The 24,782-nt window shown below is 36.1% G+C and overlaps 1 protein-coding gene across 1 annotated transcript; it reads left to right on the forward strand.

Moving 5' to 3' along the window:
• Positions 1 to 12,457: 12,457 nt before the first annotated feature.
• FY (Transducin/WD40 repeat-like superfamily protein) lies at positions 12,458 to 24,721 on the forward strand. The gene is made up of 19 exons (XM_089052650.1): positions 12,458 to 12,729; positions 13,063 to 13,299; positions 13,734 to 13,825; positions 15,326 to 15,394; positions 15,535 to 15,639; positions 16,635 to 16,730; positions 16,826 to 16,908; positions 17,008 to 17,079; positions 17,150 to 17,247; positions 18,092 to 18,151; positions 18,245 to 18,305; positions 18,390 to 18,477; positions 18,597 to 18,660; positions 18,936 to 19,014; positions 19,495 to 19,584; positions 20,525 to 20,613; positions 20,995 to 21,515; positions 23,617 to 23,868; positions 23,992 to 24,721. The coding sequence occupies exons 2-19, from the start codon at positions 13,101 to 13,103 to the stop codon at positions 24,058 to 24,060; spliced, it is 2,187 nt and encodes a 728-aa protein (XP_088908776.1). The 5' UTR covers positions 12,458 to 12,729; positions 13,063 to 13,100; the 3' UTR covers positions 24,061 to 24,721.
• The last annotated feature ends 61 nt before the right edge of the window (positions 24,722 to 24,782 follow it).

Here is a 24,782-nt window from a genome sequence, read left to right on the forward strand (position 1 = left end):
TAACAAGAACATAATAAACAATTTCACATGCTTGTAGTGTTAGAATCCACTAACCTACTTCCTCCAAGTAAGTGCCTCAACATCAATTCGGATCTTCTAAAATGTAAGAGAAGACTCCACTGACCCAATTCCTCCAAGTAAGTGCCTCGACATCTTCTACTTCTTCTAATAGAGGCTTGCTTGTTAATGAAATGGAAATCTGCAGACTTTGGGCGAGAATTAATAGAGGGAATAATCCATTTGGAAGGGAATGACTAAAGGGAGGTTGGGAAATTATAGGGAAAGGAGGCCAACTGCTTAGAATGACTATATTGTCCTTAAAAGGAAATAGAGAAGTTGAGATAAGGATTAAATAGCCATTGAAATGCATGCTTTATAGTGGAATCCATGGATGCTTTCTTGAGCCGAGTATTGATCGTAATAGGCTCGAGTCACCTCATATTGGCACATTTGAAAGCATGTGTCACGTGACTGCGTTGTACGAGAAGGAAAATCAACAAGCCTCCTATACAAGACAGTACCATATTTAATTTTCTTGATCCTATAGTCATTGTAATTCACTTTTATCCAAAGTTGGTCATTTGAATGGTACCTCCCATTCGTGTATGGAATAGTGTTTTTTCTTTGTTTGTTTACAGTGTCAGTGTAGACCTTATGCGAAAGGAAGTATGCATATTGATTAGCACCACGTAGTGTTGCCCTTTCTGTTGAAGGTAAACCCATTATACAAAGTCAGTATTACTATATCTAAACCTTTGACAAAGATAGTAGAAGATGAGAAGGAACTCCAATGAATATACCCATTAAAAATTCTCAGGTGTGGTAAAAAATATTCACCATTTGGATGGGATAGCTTTTAGCGAGTTGCCCAGTGATAAAATCAATGAGAGTTATGTGTATTGTCAAGAAAATAGAATTTTGGAAAATGATTGGTAGCCCATCCTCCCCCAAAGAATATTCAGGACTTGACAAAGAGTTAAAGTAGGGCTAATACTCCTGAAGACAAATTTGTGGTCAGAAAAACATTGAACTTAAACCACTCCCAAGCAAACAAAAGTAAATAATTGTACAACGGCAGATGCGTACAATGTCATCTTACGTAATCCAAGTGCTCGGCTTAGACTCCACTAACCCACTCCCTCTAAGTATGTAATACCCTGAATAATTAAAAGTGGAATTTTTTATTTTAGTGAAAAAAATAATATTGTAGTGAAGAATAATTATGGGTATTTCATCAAGTGATTTTGGATTGAAACTATTGGATTAAGTTTGTTTAATTTCAAGTATGACAAAAATGCCTTTACATAACATTTTGTGAATTTTTCAAAGCACATTTAAGACATTGAGGTGAGACAATTATGACTCTTAGGTAGTACGATAGCAGTTGACTTAACGAAAACGTAGGAAATCGTTTCTGAATTTTTGGCCAAAATGACCAAAATACCCCTATGTATGAAAAATTACCAAAATACCCCTATGTATGAAAAATTACCAAAATATATGTATGAAAAATTACCAAAATATCCTTGTAGGAAAAAAAAATATTTTTGAAATGTGGAGGGCATCAACCCACCCTCCTCTCATTCTTCCCCACTTGCCTTAGGCTTTCAAATCCTCCATTATGAAAGGATGAGTCACCAGCCTAAAGTGATGACTCACTTAACCTAAGGGGTCTTCTCTGATTTCTTTTAGAGGAGAGAGAGAGAGAGAGAGAGAGAAGAAATATTTAGCTTTGCAATGTGTAGGCAAACCCTCCTTTCCCTTCATTCATCCCCCTTTCCTTATTACCTTCTCTTTCAAAATCTGATTTTGATCTCAATTAGGGGTGAGTTGTTCACCTATTAGAGATGATTCACCTAGTCTAGGCTAAGTGTAATGATTGCTTAAGTTAAGGTAATATTGTAGGATGAAGGAGATGGAAGTTGGGTGAGGAAGAGAGGAAAAAATCTCTAAGGTGAGTCAAATCATGAATTTTTGATTTTTAACTTTTTGTTTATGTGATTCTAGTCCCTTAAAGAATATTTCGATTCACTTGAGGGATAGGGAAATTGAATTGGAAGAGTTTGAACTTTCATTTTCGGGTTGGGTGCATAGAGCAAGTGTGGGTGTTTATGATTTTGGTTTCATTTTGAGTTTTTAATGAGTTGTAATGATAGGTATGAAATTTAGAAGAGTTTTAGAAGCCTTAGGAACAACCTGGGAGTGAGAGAATGGTTGAAAACGACTTCAAACCAAATCTAGAAAATTGCATTCTCTGGATATTTGCAGTCCGTGAGCCTTACTTTGGTTCTCTTTTTCTCCCACTCCTTTGAGAGTAAAGAAGCCATTTGTTGGGTTTTAAACTAGACGTGGCAAGGAACAAAACACAATTGGTTTCGTTGAATTTTGTTGAATTTTGATACATCAAACACATATCCAAAATTTGGACAAAAAATATGTTTTCTACAAAAAACCAGCCATGAGTCTAATTTTGGAGCCGGTTTTCTCCTTCGTTTTAGCATCGTTTTCAATGCAATTTGTTAGGTTAGAAATTAGAGGGAATAAGCTTCAAAGTCACTGTAATTGTGCCCAATTTCGTTAAGTTTTGGTTAGTCAAAAAGTCTCACAAAATTTGAGTTTTAGTCTAGAAAAACAAGGGAAATTTGCATAATTTTTTTTTAGAAGATGATGACCAGTAACTACAGCCAAGCCGACTTGCATATCTAACGAGTGGCGGCGTGTGGTTGCTGTTCCGACAGCCAACCTTCGACACCATATTTGTAGTCCATTCGATTCAATTTCTCAACCCGAGTCCGATGGTATATGCTTTGAGTCAATACGAGGTTGTATGTCGATGCAGATTTTGTTTAAAGTATCGGTTGTTGTGAGTTCCACGGGACCTAAATAGTAACTTTTGGATAACGGGTGTCGTTGGCCTTGTTTCGCTGTTGACAGGGTATAGGACACAGTTTTAGATTATTTTGGACGAGATTTGGCCGCTTTGGACCCCGAGTTGGTCCTAGAGGCATTTTTGTCATTTTTACGCAAAATCTTTGAAATGTGTAGGGTTGAGGTGTTAAGTTGAGGTTTACTGGTCTTATGTGAAATAGAGTGAAGACTGCTTAATAATAATTTGAATTTGAATTTGTTCAGAAATTGGATTAAAAGTGTAAATTCAACAACTCTGAGAACTTCTTAAGGGTAAATTTGGTACTTTAGCTAGGTGGGCATGGGGTATGGTTTCCTGATTTCCCAATGATTGGGCTATGTCACTTTTATTCTTGGTGCTTATAGATAGTACTATAAATATGAATATTATTATTGCTTTGTTCGATGAATATAATTTGATTTTCGATGAAATACTATTTGATGTTATGTGAATATTATTATTGATGTTTCTCCATGAATTTTATTTGATGTTGGGTGAATATTATTATTCATGTGATTAAACTTAAAATATTATTGTTATTATCTGTATTATTATTCCGCAGAGATAAATAATGTTTGAGTTGCATTACATGTGCATCATAAATATGGTTGTGTTTTGGATTTGTGTTTGGGTCGAGGTATATCTAAGGGGTGGGAGAAGGCCTTAGATATATCTGGAAAAAAAATGTGGAATATATTGAGATGATGGGAGTAGGACTTGAATATATTGAGGTGATGGGAGGCTTCTAATGAAAAGTGGAAGTTGAGAAATTCTTAAACAAAAGAAAAATAGGTTAAGGGACGGATGAACACTAGTTCATATTTTAGGGTATTCGAAGCCACAATGATAAAACGCATGGTATGGGACATGCAGACTTGTTGCTCTAAGGTATGAATTAGTGAGATTAGAAGGAAGTGAGTTCATGGCATTACCGCCTATGCAAATTTATTTATCTGGTTTTGTTACATAATTTATGTATCTTCTGTTGTTTGATACATAACACTTTGATTAACTCTGATAGCTGACCTTGAGGGGTTTGACGGTATTCTACTAGGCATTAGAATGTTCATACCCTAATAGATTGTGCAAGATTCAAGGTGAAGTTTAAGAAAGCGGGTTTCAACCAAGTTACTAGGCTTTTGTTGTTGATTTGTGTAATTAATATTTGTAAGTAATCAATCGTTTGATAAATATCTTAGTGTGTATTTAACTACAAGCTACTGCGACTCTAATTTTGTGTTGTTAAGTGAATTTTTATATTTTTCGCTCTATTTCTCATCATATCATAATTGTAGGATTTTATTCTTATTCTCGAATCGGGTTGTCACAAGCTAAGTGCCTCGACATTTTGGGATCTTCTAAAATGTAAGAGAGGACTCCATTGACCCAGTTCCTCCAATTAAGTGCCTCGACTCTTCTACTTCTTCTAATATAGGCTCTTTTTTAATGAAATGGAAATCTGCAGACTTTGGGCGGGAATTAATAGAGGGAATAATCCATTGGGAAGGGAATGAATAAAGGGAGGTTGGGAAATTAGAGGGAAAAGAGGACAACTACTTAGAAAGACTACATTATCCTCAAAATCAAACTACATTTTGTGAAACCTTTGATTATATTGTTTTGCCATGATCCTCTCCTACTAGTCTCTCTCTCTCTCTCTCTCTCTCTCTCTCTCTCACAAAGCCAGGCTCTCTTGCCACTACTATTCATCTCTCCTATCATAAATCAAACCATAAATCCTATTTGAATCATAGATCGCTATGGAAAGCTATTTAGATTAGAGTAGTTCTTCTTTTGAAGATTTGAAATTTAACTTTCCAGAGCCCGTAGCAACTTTATTCATTGAGGTAATTAGCCCATACAAAATATTTTATTTGTTGGTTGAGGTGCATGAGGTCGTAGCTACTCATGTTTGTACTATATATATCTGACTGGCCTCTCATGCCATGACACGTGGAAAGGACGTGACACCAAGCAGGCCCCAGAAGCCCACGATGGTTAGCCCAACCTTACAATTGGTAGGTGCCCTCGACACCCACTACTAATTCTACATTAATCATCCCAGTCGCGCAGGCTCACAATCAACAGTCGACAAGCACCCTTAGCACCCCATGTCGATTAAGCCCGCCTTGCCGATTCGGCCCCCCAAAAGGTATCTCGTAGGAATCTCTTGGGTTCCTTACTAGTATATTCTCTAGGACACCTGGCAATCTTCCAGGCTACTCCCATGAGTCATACATCAAAATTTTACACTAAGAGAACTCCCAAAACCTCTATAAATAAGAGTCATTTGCCTCAGGATACTTTGACACTTATGCCTTTGCTGTCAATAACTAACTCCTCTCTCACAGCTAACTTTAGCATTGGAGGGTCTTCGCTCATTATTCTTCCCTTTCTCTCCTTGCAAATAACCTTAAGCTTGTTGAAGGGAAGTGCTTATTGAAGGTAGATTAGATCTCTCCTCATCCTTAAGTTGGGCCCACTACTGTTTTTCCAGTTTTGAGCGCCAACAACTCCAATAGCTACTCTTGTTTGTTTTAGACAAAATTTTGTTGGTTGGTTAATTTTCTTTTGCTTTTGTCTCAAGAATTTTGTTCACTTACTATTTTCTTCATATTAATAAATTGACCACCATGTTCTATCAATTTGCTTAAATTTTTTGTATTTTAAGTTGATTTGAAATTTTTTTAAAAAATTTTATACGAGCTTTGAATGTTTAAAGGATGAGATTTGAATGTTCAGTTTAGTTTTATGTGATTATATTTTAAGAGAAAAAAAATGCTCAAAACCGATGTGTTATCGTTCTTTGTATATTAGTTAAATTATCAAAGTTGAACCTTTCATGTTTGAGTGTGATTGATCAAATTTTTAGTTTCTTTATTGCTATTGGCTCTAGTTTGTTGAAATTTTTGTTGTTATTAGTTGTGTTTTAGACAAAACTGGAAAAGGTGCCCGCGGGATGTTGCGGGTTTTAAAACAGTCTGAAATGTGTATAAAGTTATGAAATATGTAGCAAGTTTAAGTTACAAAATAAAGACTAATAACATGTTTTATATGTTGCTTGTCATCTTAAAATATTGATCATATTTTGGAAAAGCTGAAAATCCACAACAACAAAAAATATATGATAAGCATCTTTCAAAATAGAAACATAACAAAGTAGATGAAACAAATTAAATAAGTGATATAATTAACTGCAATCATTAAGTTTAACTAAAGGTTTGGCAAAATCTGGGAATTAGAAGATTCCAGTCAACAAAAGTTTCTCTTCCAAAAAGGATGGAAGCAGTTTCATAATATCAAAAAATCAAAAGGGGAATTTAACAATTTGTCGATTGTTACAATGGTTTTCATGGTCACAGGCTGCACTTCTAGCATAATATAGAATTGGGACAAAAAAATTTGAGAAATTAAATAGAATCTTTAAGAAATGGCAACACAACTTGTCATACTTTATACCAATTGTGAAATTATACTGAAAGTGCAATTATTGCTTAAGTAATCATAAAGGCAAAAGTAATAGAAATGTTCTTTCTATTCATGGTGTACAAACTTTATAGATGTAGAAATCATTTTTATGCATTCAAAATTACCTCACTCTTTTGCACTCTTAAAGGAACCTGGACCCCAATTTCTTCATCTCCATTTACCTAATCGCAAACAATATAGATCAAACTCTATTAGATGACCTACAAAGATAAATATACTCATTCATCAAATAGTTGTCATGCAATAAGAAACAATGAAAGTACATACAAAGAGAGACATCATATTTTTCCTTCCAATCAATTACACATTCTCACTCTCTCCTCACGGTGGGTGTTCTCAAGTACCCAATTGCCAAAACACTCAAAGGATTCACCAACATACTCATATATTGTAATCATTTAAACCTATCATTACAACAACAAATTAACAACTCATTACAATAGTAAAATCATTACAAATTGTCGAAATTGGCATGCTTACTTTCTCACAACAACAATATTAACTACAACAGATCATCACAACAGCAGAATCAATTCTGGCAAGGAATCAAAAGATTCAATAGCATGCTCATAAACCCATCAGCAAGTCATTAATCCATTTAAAAGTTGCGGGGATGCAAATAGTGCCATCATGAGTTTGGCCTATTTACATATACATTGAGATCTAAACAGTGCCATCATGAGATTGGCAACCTTAAGTTGCAAAACATAAACTAACAACATGTTTTATATGCTACTTGTTATGTTATAATATTGTGCATACTTTAATATATCAAGCAACTATTAGAACATCATAATATGAGCAGTCTTAAGGTGTGTATTATTCAAAAACACTTGTACATATGTTTATCTATATTTTATCAGTAATGTGATGACAACCTCTAAAAACCATATTGGCAACAAGGACATTCCCAGCGGGTGGGCATTGCTAAGTTTATCAACAATATCTTCAAGTTTATCCTTAAAGCCATATCTAGCGTTTGTTGATATAATACATCCATAACTTCACAATGTCACACGTCAAAATTATTAGAGCTATTGAATCTATCAACCTCTAATCTCGTATTAGCAACTAGATATAGATCTAGATGAAGATGAAGATGAAGTCAACAACTTCACTTTAACCGTTTCCTCTTTGTCTCCAACCATCAAATCTACTCACAATCAACACCCAAGTCAGAACCAAAACTCTAATACCAATTTGTTGTGCCAAAGATGTAGGAAATTCTAAAAACTTTAGTTTCATTAAGCCACAGAGGTGAGATTACATGAAGTAAATATTGAATCTTTGAGCTTAAACAAAAACTAACCCTAAGTATCTTTTAGGCTTAGTTTAGATTGTTCCATTTTCTAGACACTCTACACCTAGAGAAGAAGTGAGTTCATATTTTACCCTTGAAGCACAACTCAAGAATGACATTCTTGAGTTGATCACCTTGTAGGAAAGGCCTTCTTTGGTTCTCTCCTCATCAAGGAAGGAAAAATGTATGATGCAACCTAGCTTTCTTTAAGTCAAGTGTATCAAATCTCTGCAATGGTGAAGATTCAATAAGAGTCCTATTTATTCACATGACTATTAGATTTCCCTAAGCTTTTATCTATTTTCTCTGAGCTAATCCTATTATTTTGTATGAGCTAGTCCATCATAAATCCCCTCAAGGTGTATCTCAATCCCTTGAGCTAGCATATTTCATTGGTTTAAATTTCATAGGACTTTCTAAACTTGCTCTTTACTTCTTTTGCTTTATTTCATTTGCTTCAGTTTAGATGTTTTACTATTGGCTTTGGTTAAGAGTCTATCTGAATGCATTCTTTCAAACCCTAGCAAGCCAAAAATCTCGTCAACTTTCTTTTTATCTATAGAGAAAATTGGCCGGTTACTGAAGATTTGTATGCAAAATGGCTTGAACCTGAATCATTATTTGCTTCTAGGTCTACTACATGCTTGGATTAATTCACCACACAAGGCATAGGCAAGGATACAATCCTACTGGACATCCATAGAAGAATTGAGATTATGAAAGGTAATATGAAGATTAGGTTTCACATTTTGCTGGGTATGCTTATGCAGACTCTACTGAAACCAAAGCAATGTTGGAGTTATTTTAACCTTAAAGTGATCAAATTCTCAAGCGCATAGAGCATAGTCGGGTTGAGCCAAATTTGAAAACCAAGTCTATATCCATCCAGCCACAAAGTTCTCTTCTCTTTTTTAAAAATACTCTATGGACATAGTCAATCTCAAGGGAATCAAGATTGCATAATATTGACTAGTCAACTGGCAGTATTTGAGAGTAAAACAACACTTTGAGAGCAAGACAAGACACCATTGTTCCTCAAACTTGGCTTAAGAAGACCATCAATGAAGAAAGCCTAACCAAAATTTGCGGGGATAAAAAGCAACAAAACCTAGCTGAATTCACCAATCGAAATCGCATACAGGAAGAAGGCCTCGACCTTGTTGCCGTCACCCAAAAAATCTAAGTGGAGGGAAAGTTTGTCATCGATGTTCCCGTTGTGAGAAGCCCCTGTGTGGACCCAACTCGAGCACCAAAGTGTTTAACTCGACTCAACTGATTAGTGCTCTACCTCGACTTGGAACTGGGTTCCAAATCGACTTGGAGTTGGGTTCCACCTCAACTTGAAGTGGGTTTTAGCTTCCCCTCACCTCTCTCTCCTTCTCTTTTCTCCATTCCAAGCCTTTGCAAAATATCTCTTTTTTTCTTCTTTTCTCTCACCCTAGTCGTCATGTGCCTTCTCTCTCTTCTCTTTTCTTTCTCTCTCTCTCTCTCTCTCTCTCTCTCTCCAATTTCCCAACTATTTCATTTTCAAGCACCGTAATTAATTTTATTTTTTAGTTTCAACAAGCCTATGTTATAAATCTACACATAAAACAATAAGAAAAGAGAATGATGTTGCTCTAAAATCAAGATCGACTTGAAGAAAATCTTAAAATTGGGTATGGTGGAGAAAAAACCAAAAAATAGGCTTTGCTAGTGGCAAGGAGGGAGGAGAGGGGGTTGCCACTGACAGGGTGCAGTGGTTGTAGTGGATGGATGTGGAGCTTCAGTGGCAACCGACCGAACATCTAGTATTGGTTGTTGGGTTTTTCCTTTTTTCTTCATGAATTTTATTTATTTTTGAATTTTATTAGAAGTTAACACTATTATGTAGGTGTTAAGTAAAAAAACATGTGTCAAATTACATCGGGGACACATAAGGCACATGCAAAATCGGTACATAGGATTTATACTCAAAATTTAGAGGGTTTTATGTAAGGGTGGGCATTCAAAATGGCAAACCGGAAAGTTGAGTTGAATCACATAGAGAAGAACTAGAAAAAAATATATAGTTAACTAAAAAGTCAACAACCGATCAATAAACCAAACCGAACCAATTTCGATTATGATTCCATTCCTCCAAAAATCAGATTGAGCTGAACCAAACTGGCTTGAATATAATTAGTATTTTTTTAAAATTTATTTTGTATATATGCAGTTGGCTTCATTTTACCTCAACCTTCCATTCCCAGCTTCAAGCCCAAACAATTGGGCCTAAACCTATCAATTATACCGTAATCCTAACTCCAAGCCCAATAAAAAAAAAAGTACTTTTTGTTATCCGAAAATTGAAAAGCACGCTTTTTTTTTTTCTCTCGTTGTCAGGTAGGCCTTCTCTCTCTATTTTTTTATTTATTTAAAAAAATTGTTTTCTTCTCTCTTTCTTTTCTTCTTTTCTCACCTAGGGCTGTCAACAGATCGGAGATCGAGCAAATCCACCTATATCCGATCCGAAATAAAAAAAACATTGCAACCCAATCCAATCCAATAATCCGACGGATCCTAAACAATTAGATCCATATCCGATCTGATGGATTATCAGATATTGGATCCGATAATCCAATCCTAGAATTTTCCAAACGGAAACTAAAAGAACTCAAAATCGATCCACTGAGTGACCACCAAACAGTGCCATCGACATTTCTAAGACCAGAGAGCATGAGAAGACAGTGAAAATAAACATAGAAAAAAAGGAGAAATGAAAGAGAAGATAGGAAACAATGAAAAAAGAAAATATGTATGAGAGAGAGAGAGAGAGAGAGAGAGAGAGAGAAGGAGAATGGAAGAAGATGAGGTTTGAGGAGTCATGGAGGAAAAGTGTAGAAGAGAAGAAAAAAAATGGTTGGTTGCTACTGCTAGCGAAAAATGGGGTATGTATTATTGTTTGTTAGGGTTAAGAAGAAAAGGAAAGTGAGAAATAAAATAAACAAAACGAAGAGGGAGAGAGAGATCAGAAATAAATTAAGCAATAGATAAATAAATAAATAAAGGTAGTTTTAATTGTTTGAGGAGAAGAGAGTTGGATAATCATAAGAGAGAGAGAGAGAGAGAGAGAGAGAGAGAGAGAGAGAGAGAGAGAGAGAGAGGTAGGTGTGGGCTAATGTGCGCATGGAGTAATAGGCACAGATATAGTGTCCATCTTCACACAAATTTTGATGTATATTATATAAATATAAATATAAATATATAATTGGATCGAATCATTATCAAATAGGATTATGTCACATCCAGATCTGTCCCGTTAACTAAACTGGTTAACTGATTTGGTACATAATCGGATGATCAGATTTTACCACTAGATCCATCTCCTATTAATTGCATCGAATTTGGATCAGATTCAGAACAAGATTCGACCCATTGATAGCCCTACTCTCACCCTAGCCATCAGCTACCTTCTCTCTCTCTCTCTCTCTCTCTCATGCTTCTATTCTCTCTCTCCCCTGAGGAAAACCCTTGCCGCTACTACTACTTCTTCTTCTTATCTTCTTCCTCTCTGAAAGTTGAGAAACCTAGCAAAATCTTATAAGGAGTTGGGCTACTCTCCCTATTGCCAATTGGTTTTGGGTTGGAACCTCAACTTCCTTCATGGTATCAAAGTAAGGCTTCATGTGTTGGGCCCAACGGCCACGTGCTCCCACATCACCCAATATGTGTTGTCCACGTGTTAGGCTTGAAAGTTCGCCACACGTGCCGGGGCGTGTTGAGAGTGTTTGTTCCACATTGAAATGTTAAGGGACCTAACCTAGGTTTATAAGGAGTTGGGCTACTCCCCCCATTGCTAATTGGTTTTGGGGTGGAACCTCAACTTCCTTCTTATTTTTCTTTCTGTTTCTTACTCTCTTTTTATGCATCGATTGGATTTGTTTTGGTCTTTTAGTCTTCTTTAGATTCTCATTTTTATTATGAATCTTGGAATGTCAATTTTTGTTTCTTGGTTCAAAGAATGGTTTGCTGGATAGATTCTTTCTCTTTTATTTTTTGGTATCTTTTGGCTAAGAAGGTTCAGATCTAGTTTTTCTTGAACGGTTCGTCGATTTGCTCCATTGCTTTTTGCGGAAGCGTTGTTGGTTGCGTTTGTTTTCTAATTGATCTTCATCTACAATTATTATAATTATTTTTTTAATTTTCATTATTTATCTATAAAGGAAAAAAAAATTATCAATTGGCCTTAGAGGTCTAAATAAAAAAAAAACGAAACTAAATTGGATCTAAATTGGTTTGGGTTGGTTTGATTTAGTTAATAAATTTTTATTTGAACTGAATTGAACCAAATTAGATGAACAGTACAAATACCAATTTAAATTTTGGATGTAAACCGAACCAAACCAAAGCGTGCACACCTCTAATTTGGTGTGCAATCTCATATTAAATTGGGAATTTCATTAAAAAACCCAAAATGAGAGTTGAAATTATAAAAAAACCCAAGCACTATTTAAACATATAAACACACCCAAAACCCATAATTACACATACTCAAAACCCATTTATAAACACACCCAAAAAGTTGACTTTGGGGTTGATTTTGGGTGTGTTTCTATGTTTAAATAGTGCTTGGGTTTTTTTATAAATACATGTCTAGGATTGAGTTTATTTATAAATTTGTATATTAAATTTCTAGTAGCAGTTGCGGAGTTGTAATTTCCACCGTTGGATGGAAACAAAGGCTTAGATTTAAGTGCAAATCTCAGCCCATTTTGAGTGAACATGACCCGCTTGAAGACAGGGACCCAAGTAAAACATCAGGTTTCCGATTGCCCTAACCCGCTTATTTTTTTGGTTCGAAATCCCTAACCCGCTTCAACAGAGAGACCCAAGCTCCCTTTTGGCTTAATTTTTTTTTTTTAATTCAGCATGCTCAAATTTCTCAGTTTGTTACTTCAAATTTGAACCCTCTTGGATATTTTCATCTTCACTCTTCGTCTGCAAGAACCAAACCACTGGCATTTTTCATAAACCCGCTTCAGTCAAAGGAGGTTTATTCAGCATAAGGAAGGTACATATTTCTCCATTTTTCAGCTTGCTATGGTGTACTGACGTCGTCACGAGGACTTGGTTTTTGTTTTGTTTTGTTTTTTCTTTCTTTTTAATTTAGATGATGGTGCATTTTTGGTTGAACTAGTTCTTCGGTTTGATTGTTAATTGTAAATTTGGAATTGAAAAAAGGCATTTAATTTAAGAGACATCGATAATTACTTATCTTGAATTCTCTTGTTTTGGCTTCTGGTTTTTCCCAGTTGTCGAAAACTTTGACTCTCAGGTTTTGTTGTCAACCCACTATTTATTTGCTGCTGCATTCACTCATTATTTGCATTTCTCTATCTTTTAGGATTAGGGTTAGGGTCAGTTCTTCGATTTGGGGCGACAATGATGTACCCTGATCCTCAACAGCAACACCACCAACAGCAGCATCAGCATCAGCAGCATCAGCAGCAAGGTGGAGAATTTCACAGGGGCCCCCCGCCGCAGGCGCCAATGATGCGTCAGCCGTCGGCCTCTTCAACTAATATGGCCCCAGAGTATCACCACCCATCTGGCCCCGCTCCTCCTCTTCCTCCTTACGATGGTTTGTTCCAAATTATGCCTCTTGGCTTTCTTATTTTGGTTTTGTTCTGTTTGGTTTCTAGGAAAACGGAAAGGAAAAGAAAATAAAAGAATTTCAAATGTATGGAAGTGTTTTACCATGTGGAGTCAAGTATGTTAGGAAATCCTAGAAAAGATTTTGGTTGCATTTTACTTCTTTTATTGACTGGGGTTTTCAACTTTGAAATTTACATCTTTAAAGTACACGGTTTTGAAGAAATGAGTTTTAAATTAGACCCCTAGACCTGGTTTTGGATCCTGAAGTTTTTATATTGGCAATTTACAAGGGTGTGCCAGTGAGGTTGAAGGTGTAAACGATGGTTGGGAAGTGGCGGTAGAATTTTGTTAGAAGTTTAGTGTAGATTATGATTTTTCTGTTTCTTTCTTAATGGACGACAAATGAAATGTCTGTTGCAGCTCATCCTGACGGTTTTGCTGCAAAAAGGATGAGAAAGCTTACCCAGAGGAGAGCAGTTGATTACACTAGCACTGTGGTGCGATATATGCAGGTGAAGTTGAATTGTTTGCATTATGTTTTGGTTTTTCTTTCTTTAAACCTTCCTGCAGTTATCATTTCAGCAAGTCATCATCCTCGAATCTTAACATTTTATGTTATCCGGCCCAGTGTATCTTTACATTTTGCTGAAATCCTACAATACACGTCTTTTTTCTACTTAAGGAAAGGTTTTAAGATGACCATGATTTATATATTTGTAGCTAATTAATTTCTGGGGTTGCTCTTGGTGCTCTTGGTGCTCTTGGTTATAGTTGAATAAGTTCATACTGACTCTATTTTTTTCCCTCTCTGTTTATAAAAAAACAAGATTTAACTAATAAAATGGAAATTTACATAATAGGGACAGGGTCTTCCATGATTTAGATGTCAATATAACAACACTCAATAACTTCAAACCAACAAAAAAAAAAATCAGTGAAAGCATAACAAGATCTAAGAATGAGCTGCTCTCCAATCTGGAAAAAAGCTCTCCTCCCACAAATAATCCATCTCCTCCTCCCTGACATCATAAAAATCTCTCCTGTTCCATTCCATCGATATTATTGGAAGCTTACAATCATAGCACATATTCCTAGAACCACACTTCTATTCCTCCCACGTAAGAACTTAAGCCTTGCAGAAAATACAGTATCACTTGAAGCTGGAATAACCCAGCACAGATTGGGCTTCCTTAACAACCTTAACCTTAAAAAATAATCCAACCGGCAATGAAGCACTCTTTGCGTTCCTTTTCTGCACAGAACACAACACTGGGGAAAAACAACCAAATGTGTTTTATGTTCTTTAGATGTTGGCATCACTAACCTAATTGCATTTCATGTCTCTATTCGTACATGTTGGTTCTAAGTTGACTACCATCTCACATGTGGTGGTCATGCTATCTCTTTCCGTATTCTAGTGGTGTAGATTAGACATGTTGTATAATGTTCTAATCTATCCTGATCTCATATGTTTGTCAGAACTTCAGAAGTTATGATACTATGTTTAAGTATTGTATGTCAGGAATTTCCTTGTTTTGCAGCATTCAAATTATTTATACTGTCCTTTTTCAAATGTTATGAATAATATGCTGTCAACATGGACCCACATGTGCACCCTTTTTTCTTAGAAAACTGAAAAAATTATATTAAAGAAATTTGTTAGAAACCAACCAAACTAAATGCCTAAACAGGGTTTCCTTAGAGAGCCTACAAAGTCAGGGCAGCAAACAGTATCACAGAACTTACAGTAATGACCCAACCACAGAACAACCTCAGCAGAACCCTACGAAGTACAGAGCGGAACAGCAAACATCGCAGTAAAACTTAAAAAAAAAAAATTCTAATATAGATGTCAACCTCACAAAACATCAGTACACGTGTGTTCTTTGGATATATCTATTTCATTTTTATATGTAAAGAGCCCTGAAAGATTCTGGTTGCCATTGTCTCTTAGTCTTGCAAATTTATATTGGTGATTGAATATCTTAAAATTACATATCATTGTTTTCCAGATTCGAATGTGGCAGCGTGATGCAAGGGATAGGACAGTATTGCAACCTACACCGGCAGCAGCAATTGATGTGAGTGGTCCTTTATTATTTATATTATATTTTCTTTGTGCATAAAATATGGTTTACTGGAAGCATGATGGTAGTCTAATTTTGGTCTGAACCTGGTGCATGCGTTCATTTTACTTGAATAGTTTGCCCTTTTGGTGTAGATGTTGCCGACAGTTGCCTATTCAGATAATCCCTCCACTAGTTTTGCTGCAAAGTTTGTACATACGTCCTTAAACAAAAATCGTTGTTCGATTAATCGGGTCTTGGTAAGTTACATACGATCCATTTTTGGTAAGAAGTACATTTAAATCCTCTCTCTATGTGTGTGTTTATGTATTTATGTTTTTCCAACCATTATGCATTGAGCATATTGATGTTTCTTTTTTGGAGTTTAAATTTATATTGTTGTGTGACTTATGAACAGATCATTATTATTCTTATTATTATTATTTTACAAATTTATAAATAAACCCAATCCTAGACATGTATTTATAAAAAAACCCAAGCATTATTTAAACATAGAAACATACCCAAAATCAACCCCAAAATCAACAATTGTATATTTTTTGGGTGTGTTTATAAATGGGTTTTGAGTGTGTGTAATGATGAGTTTTGGGTGTGTTTATAAAGTGTTTTGGGTGTTGGGTTTTTTTATAATTTCAGCCCCCATTTTGGGTGTTTTAGTGAAACTCCCTTATTATTTTGTTTCGGAAAGTGTGGTATTTGGGAATCTCCCATTTGTAGGGAGTTGTGTGGCTACCAGCTGGGCTATGACCCAACCACTTTTGAGCAATAATTAATCTTATTGTTTAGCTGTTGGATTGGCATTTGAAATCAATGACATGTAGACCCCAGTTGGTTTGAAAGGCTTTGTACTGGTTTCCAAGTTTTTACGTGTTGGACGATTATGCATGCTACTGTCTTGGTTGCATAGACAATAGCTAATATAGTAACATCACTTGCTATTTTCTAGGGTTCAAATGTATTCCATCACACTATTCTCTACCACTACAATGAAAGGAATATTTAAAGGGGTAGTGGGTAAACTTTTCATTCCATTATTTTTCCTATATACATTAATTAGGCCCAACTGTTTTATTGGGCCATGAGCCGGGCAAAACGTTATTTTAAGTGTTCTCATATAGTATTGGGTTATGATGTTGAACTTGTTTGGGTGATAATAGGATTTTCTGACGTTACTTTATTGTTTTTAGTTGAGCTATCATTCTAAATTTGGCTGACCCCCCCTCTTTTTTCAAAGTGGACTCCTACAGGGAGACGTCTTATTACCGGCTCTCAAAGTGGGGAATTCACTCTTTGGAATGGACAATCATTTAACTTTGAAATGATTCTTCAGGTTAATAATTATAGATATATTTTTTTTTTCTAAATTACAGTTATGATGGATGTCAGAATGAGAGCCTTTTATATTTTCATTAATTCAATTTGTAGGCGCATGATCAAGCAATCAGGTCTATGGTATGGAGTCATAATGACAATTGGATGGTCTCTGGTGATGATGGGGGCTCAATAAAGTAATTAGAATTACAGATAATTTCAATTGTTAAGAAGTTTTTTTAAAATAAAAATCATAATAAACCTAACGTGTTCTTGCATATGGGTGTACTTTTTAGGTATTGGCAGAACAACATGAATAATGTGAAGGCCAATAAATCTGCTCATAAAGAATCTGTTCGTGATTTAAGGTAAGTGTTTACATATGTGTATTTTTCTTCATTCTGCTTGAGGCATGTCTTAACTGGCCCTTTTTTACAGCTTCTGTAAGACTGACTTGAAGTTCTGTTCCTGTTCTGATGATACTACTGTTAAAGTTTGGGATTTTGCACGTTGTCAAGAAGAGCGCACATTGACTGGTAAAGTGCTTTGACCACACAACAGATATGGAATGAGCTTGTTGACCCTAATTCGGTAGCTCAATGCCATACTGTACTGATTTATTGATATGTTATCTGACTATAAAAAATATGCAATACCTGCCTTTTTTTTCCTTCATCCAAAAGTTCTGAACACATGAACATCCACTTTCTATATGAGTTCATGTTTATTTATTTAGTGATGAAGACGCAGATCCCTCAGTATCCTTGAGAGGAGGTTAGATTTAATATCTAACACACCTTCAGCAGCTTTTCCATAATTGGTAGCCCTTGGTGTATTCCAGAATTTATCTATTTTTGTCAGTTGAATTGGAATGTTGTGCTAGAAACTACACTTCATTTTGAAGTGTTACGTTGTTTGTGGGGATTCCTTATGATCTGCATTACAAATTATGACATCCCATTAGACTGGTGTTAGTTGAGACTTTGTCTGTTTATTTATGTTTAGTTTTCTTGAAAAATTATTTATTTAACCTGGGTTGTGTAGGACATGAGATATTTTATATCACCAAGTTAAATGTATACCATGTCTGGTTGAAAATCACAAGTTTGTGAACTAAGGGTTAGGTTAGGGTGGCTTTGATTAACATCATTTGGATATACAAGCATGTTGTGTTATCAGTTTTAGGGATACTTTTAGGTCTCTTAGTAGTGTACTTTATTGAGTTCAAAGCATAAAGTCTATGAACAGGTTATTTTAGTTTCATAATTGCATTAAGCGTTCTTCTTTAATAAATTTTGACATCATGCTCTTGGGGTTTGCATGCTTAAGAAGTGCATGGAGTAACCTTAGAATTTCTCTATGTGGTTTGAACTCAGGCAGGCCATGGTTGGGATGTGAAGAGTGTTGACTGGCACCCTACAAAATCTCTACTAGTTTCAGGTGTCTGCAACAATTCTCTTCTGAGTTTATATTAATATCTTTTTGAAAGTTAAGTCTTTGACTATTTATTTCATATAATTGGTTTGTACTTAGGTGGGAAAGACAATCTTGTCAAACTTTGGGATGCTAAGTCAGGGCGAGAACTCTGTTCATTGTAAGTAGAGAAATATGGCACTTAAACCTATAAGTTAGTTTTATTAGTTGAAAATCTTTATAGATGTTATGCATGTTTTTGCAGTCATGGCCACAAAAATATGGTGCTCTCTGTTAAATGGAACCAAAATGGTAACTGGGTGCTAACGGCTTCCAAGGATCAAATCATTAAGGTTGGTGGCCAATTTTTTGCTCCTCAGCTATCACATGAGTTGATATGGGATTTTTTTTCCTCGGAAATTTATAATTTTCCTCCCATGGCTGATGATATTGTTGCACCACATGCTCTCAGGTTTATGACATAAGGGCTATGAAGGAACTTGAATCTTTTCGTGGCCATCGAAAGGACGTGACTGGTTAGTGAAGTTTCCTCTCATATCACCTAAGCCTACTTTATCTTTTCTTATAATTAGTAGGTGCCACGTTCAATGTGTCTGCAAAACTTCTATTCCAAAGCCCCAGTTGTATTATTAGTTTAGTAGAAAATTTCTGTCTGCAAAACTTCCTCCTTCTGTCTTTATTATGCTCATGCCTAGCCATTGGTGGGCCAAAGCTATCGCACTCATTATATTTGTTAAGGTTTTGTATGAGTATAATGCTTATGGTTACCATTCTTTGAAATTTTTATTAGCTCTGGCTTGGCATCCGTTTCATGAAGAATATTTTGTCAGTGGGAGTTTTGATGGATCCATTTACCATTGGCTTGTTGGGTAAATTCTATTCCTTAAATCTAGTACCCTTCTATGGGTTTATTCTTCTTTGGGTCAGCATTATAGAATAGTTTACACTCATGTCTTTCATTCTTTACAGTTTACCCATCAGAAACGGGGAAAAAAGAGAAGAAGAAAGTTTTTTTCAGTTTCTTGCCTGATTTAATTCTTAATACACAAGCGAATATTCATGAACCTATTATTTTTGCCTTGTCTTTGGTGCAATATGTAATGTATTTTAAAGAAGGAAATGAACTTTGTACAAAGTAAGGAAACCCTCATAAAATGATGGTGCAACCATGTGAATCTAATTACCGATATGCTGATTGCAAAACTGTATTGCATTCTCCATTGCCTTTTGGATGACTGGAGAAAAATGACTGATGCTCATAGCAAGTTTTCAGTATTGTTAGTCCTTTTTTTTGTGTGTGGAAGTTTTGATAGTTCTTGTATCTGAATTAAATTTATTTTGATGCACAGGCATGATACTCCCCAGGTTGAAATTCCTAATGCACATGATAACAGTGTGTGGGATCTTGCATGGCATCCTATTGGTTATCTTCTCTGCAGGTATGTTTTACTGCTCTTCATAGTGTATTATCCCTTTCATTATTAAGACCTACCCCGTTTTGAACAGTTTTGTTGTACATGTGAAGATCGCCAAAAACTGGTGGAATGCTCTCTAAACAATTCACTTTAAGAAGAGTTTTATACTTATAAAATGATCTTCTATGGTGGCCTAATTTTGCCCACTTATTTTGAAAGATATGATCTTCTTTAGCCATCTGATTAAGGCATGCAATTTTCGACAGAGCACTTTGTCTTATGATATAGTAGTAGACCCCGAGATGCTCCGATGAGATTTTTTTTTTTTTCGTTTAATGAATTTTAAGGGAACTAATCATAAAGGAAACCAGCTGAAGAGTTGAAGCTTATTGAATTACTAAAGAGGTTGTTGGCTAGAGTTTGTCCTTAATTACTTTGCTAGGCATCAGCTATGGGATGCTGTTGTAAAAGAATTTATAAATGTAAACTTTTATTCGAAAAAGGAGCAGAACACGTCCAAATGTAAGTTTGTTTCCTTATAGTATCGTAATTGACATGCAACCATTGTAGAATTTAGATCAAGGGGAGTAATGTATTTGGAAACCATGTGGTTTGTCAGAGGGATGTTTGTGGTATATGGAAATTCTTTGTGCCCTGGATTCTCACACACAATTCATGGATTGGCTCTTATTGGTTCAGCTTTGAGTTTTGTATTCTCTACCTTTACCCAAGTCCAAATTCTTTGTAATGATTGGACTTTGGCTAGAAATGTCTAATGTTGGGGTAAGGACCAACAAAAGGACCACCTAAACCTATATACTTTTGGCAAGTTGCATGTCCAAATTGAACTTCCTACCTGTAAGCATAGGCATCTTGATGTTTTGGATTTGTTATATGGAATAATATTAGTACGCTTTCAACAAAGATTAGCAATGGCTTCATTCACTTGTATGTTCTTCTGCAGTGGTAGCAACGATCACACTACGAAGTTTTGGTGCAGAAATAGGCCGGGAGACACCGGTCGTGATAAATTTAACATTGGTCAGAATCAAGGTTGTACTTTGCCTAACCCAAAATCTAAATGTGAAAACTATGTAGTTCGTTATCTTATCAAATAGAATGTTATTTTAAAAGTATACCCAGTTTCACCTGTGCAGCAGCAAGCATGGTAAATGTTACCCTTTATGGGTATTTTTGTGATTTCATAAATAATTAATATGCCAGCATACTTGGATGTATATCTGAAATTTGGATTTATTCTGCTCTAAGTGCTTCATACTAGGGGTGATATATATATATATATATATGTGTGTGTGTGTGTGCACACACTCAAAAACCCACCCACCAACACCTTGCATAAGAATTTGTAGTTTAAATTGAGGTGGATGTGGCCCAACTTGAGCAAAGCATCAATGCTACTTTTATTTCTCGCAGGTTTTGGTGAGCAGAACCCTGCTTTTGGTGGTCGCATGACTGGTAACTTTCCAGTACCTGAAGGACCACCAACTCCAGGACCATTTCCTCCTGGGTTGACTCGAAATGAAGGAACAATTCCAGGCGTTGGAGTTGCTATGCCGTTATCTCTTGATGCATCAACTCAGGGAGAGCAACAGCAACCTCATGCACTTTCAATGCCTTTAGGGGCTCCTCCTCTTCCTCCTGGTCCACACCCCTCTCTTCTTGCTTCTAATCAGCAGCAACAATATCAGCAAAATCCTCAACAGATCCCACAACAGCAACATCAACAACACCAAGCTCACCCACAGCAAATGCCCCCTATGCCTATGCCACCTCCAAATATGCCACATCTACAGCCTCCATCCCATTTACCGTTGCTGCCCCATCCTCATTTACATCGCCCGCCACCCCAAATGCCCCCACTCGGGATGCCATCATCAGTGCCTGGATCCTTGCCTATGCCTTCATCAGTTCCTACCTCACATTCAATGCAAATGGTATGTTTTTTCTTCTCACAGAATTATTTAATTACTTTATTCACCTGTTCTCATTATATAAGTTGGATCTACCAAGGGGGATTGCTTTATAAGTTAGAGATTCTTATTTTAAGTAAGAACTAGGGAAGGTTGCTTCACAATCCGTTTGGCTTGCTTACAATTCAAAAGTCAGTCTTCCCTCAATGTTTATTGCCAAAGCTTCAATTAAGAAATGGGAAAATTTTAAATTATGTCCCTTGAACGTATACACGTGTTTCAATTTGTCACCTTTAAAAATATATAATATATGTAGAGATGTCTATCTCAATTTTTAAAAATTTCTAAATATGTCACTAGACACTGACTCCATCCAAAATTCTGTTAAAAATTGTCACTTACTGTGCACATGCCTCATACTGTATGGTGTTTTAGTAATTTTACTAATGAAAAATTTAAAAAAATTTAAAAATCTTAAAAACATAAAAACTTTCAGAAAATAATTTAAAGAACAAATCCCAATTCCCTTCTCCGACATCCCCAGCCACCTCACTCTCCCTCCTCCTCCCTCCTCACCTTCCCAACCATCCATCGAACCAGCCCCAAAAGCCAGACTTGAGGTTGACCTAGTACTAATGCAATTAGTTATTTTCTTCTTAACAATGGCCATCATCAGCACAATATCTCACCCTCTGCTCTGCACCCTCTGCTGCACAATCCTTTTCAACCAAACCCTCCCTTAGTTCTCACCCTAAGACCCAATTGTGCACACGAAGGCTGGTTTTAGCAGGCATTGTTCTCATGTCCATTCCATATGTGATGTCTAGGTTGGGAAGGGGTGGGTGCAGAGAAAGGGGGTTGGTGTGGGTGGGGGAGAGAGGTGGGTGCGGATGTCGGGGATGGTTAGGAGAAGGGAATGGGTTTTCTTTTCTGAGTTTTTTTTTATAATGTTTTTATTTGTAATATTACTGAAATATCCTTGGAGGATGAGCATAGGGGGTTGGCATGGGTGGGGGAGTCAGGTAGCTATGGATGTCGGGGATGGTTTGGGGAAGGAATGGGTTTCCTTTTCTTTTGTTCTTTTCTGAATGTTTTTTATGTTTTCATTTGTAAAAGTACTGAATATTCTTGGATGATGAGGATGTGCATGCCATATGACGATTTTTAATAGAATTTTGGGTGGAATTAGTGTCGGGTGATATATTTAGAATTTTTAATGTTTAGGAGAAGGGAATGGGTTTTCTTTTCTGAGTTTTTTTAAATGTTTTTATTTGTTATATTACTGAAATATCCTTGGAGGATGAACATAGGGTGTTGGCGTGGGTGGGGGAGTCAGGTAGCTATGGATGTTGGGGATGGTTTGGGGAAGGAATGGGTTTCCTTTTCTTTTGTTCTTTTCTGAATGTGTTTTATGTTTTCATTTGTTAAAGTACTGAAACATTCTTGGATGATGAGGATGTGCAAGCCATATGACAATTTTTAATAGAATTTTGGGTGGAATTAGTGTCAAGTGATATATTTAGAATTTTAAAAAATCGATATGACATCTCTCTTAGCTTTCTTAAGAGCATCTACAATCATGCTCCTAATTTTTTAGTTAAAATTTAAATAAAAATACACAAAAGTTATTTTAGGAGCTCTTTATTAAATTTGAACTCAAATCATACTGCCTAGTTTAGGGGGTCATAAATACTATAGTTATTTTTTATTTCAATATGATTGGTCCATATCTATAAAAAATTAATATAAAAAATAGTTAGCATTAATTAAAAGTTTAAACTATGCATAAAACAAAGCATCATTAAATTATAAGGAGCCACTAGGAGTCTTTTCTCTCCTCATATATAAAAAATAGGAGCCTCCTGAAGGTCTCCCTATTTTAGGAGGTGGATAGGAAGCATGGTTGGAGTTGTATTTTTCCAATTCCTCCCAAAAACTTGTCTAAGGAGGTGGTTTAAGGAGCCCATTGTGGATGCTTTAAGTGATAAATTGAAACTCTTAAGGCAGACTTCCATAACATAACTAATGAAAAGGAAAATTCTAGTGTTATTAATTTAAAAAAAAATAAAAGAAACTTTCATTTGCAAATCTTATAATGGTAATTAACATTAGTTTGGTTCTTTAGGGAATGCAAGGTACAATGAATCAGATGGTTCATCCATTGCCGCAAGGTCATTACATGGGCATGAACCCAATGCACTCAGGATCCATACCTACAAGTGGAGCATCTGCACCTGTTGGAGGTTTTGCAAATGGTATGCCAAACATGCAGGGCCCATCAAATGCAAGTGGAGGCCAAATGTATCCTCAGGGTGGCGCCTTTAATCGGGGTCAACCTGGGCAAATTCCAATGCATCCAGGGTATAATCCCTACCAGGTAAGACAGAATTATATGTACCTCGATGCACTGCAGACTATTAAAAATCTGTGGTAGAGATTTTTCATAAATTTCGACATTACTCAGCTGAAGCTTTTGTGTCCTTGTCTTTGCTTATTGCAGACTAGGGGTCAGTCTGCTATGCCTCAACCTCCACCAGGTCCGCCACCGCATGGGCAAACACCTCAGTAGACCATTTTCTATCCGACTTCACTTATCTAGGCCCCCCTTCCCCTCTTCTTCTCTCCCCCTCGTTTCAGGACAGCGTGTTTGTATGTAAATCCTCACCTTTGCCTTATAGCTTTGTTTGTACTTTAGCATAGAAGTGACACATTGAGATGGCTTTGTCGAGCAAACACAAGAAAATTGCACGAGTTATCCGGAGTGACTGGGCGTAAAGTGTCCATAGTATGTCCATCAAATTTCAGGGCTAACCCTGGGCAGACAGTGGAAGCTACAAACTGGAGTACCGAAAATTGTCATCTGTTCAATTTTGTTATTGTTATGTACATCGGCCTAGAATTGACTCATTGAGATGGCTTTGGTTGAGCAGCAAAAATCATTTAAATTCCGGTATGCTCTTTTTGGTTTTATTGTTACTTGGTAGAAGCAACGGCGCAGATGCTTTCTTCTGTCTAAAGAAATGAAAGCTCCGGCGCTTCTTATGACAAAAAAAGCATGCACATCTTCTGATCAGTAAAGATGTTGAGGTTGGCCTTAATTAGCACAATGCTTCTTTCTGGAGAGAGATGTTTGCCATTACCGCTAGGAATTGTGGTTTACCTTTGAAATGGGGAACAGTTGTTTTGAAAATGACTCATTTGATATTCGAATTAATTTCCTTTTTCTTTAATGTTGAAGGTAGATCCTTTGTTCGTAATGAAATTTACAATGCATATCAGAATTCAAGTACC

The sequence above is a fragment of the Prunus mume genome, linkage group LG5, assembly GCF_029339155.1.
Source record: "Prunus mume cultivar Tortuosa linkage group LG5, ASM2933915v1, whole genome shotgun sequence".
Taxonomy (NCBI): Eukaryota; Viridiplantae; Streptophyta; class Magnoliopsida; order Rosales; family Rosaceae; genus Prunus; species Prunus mume.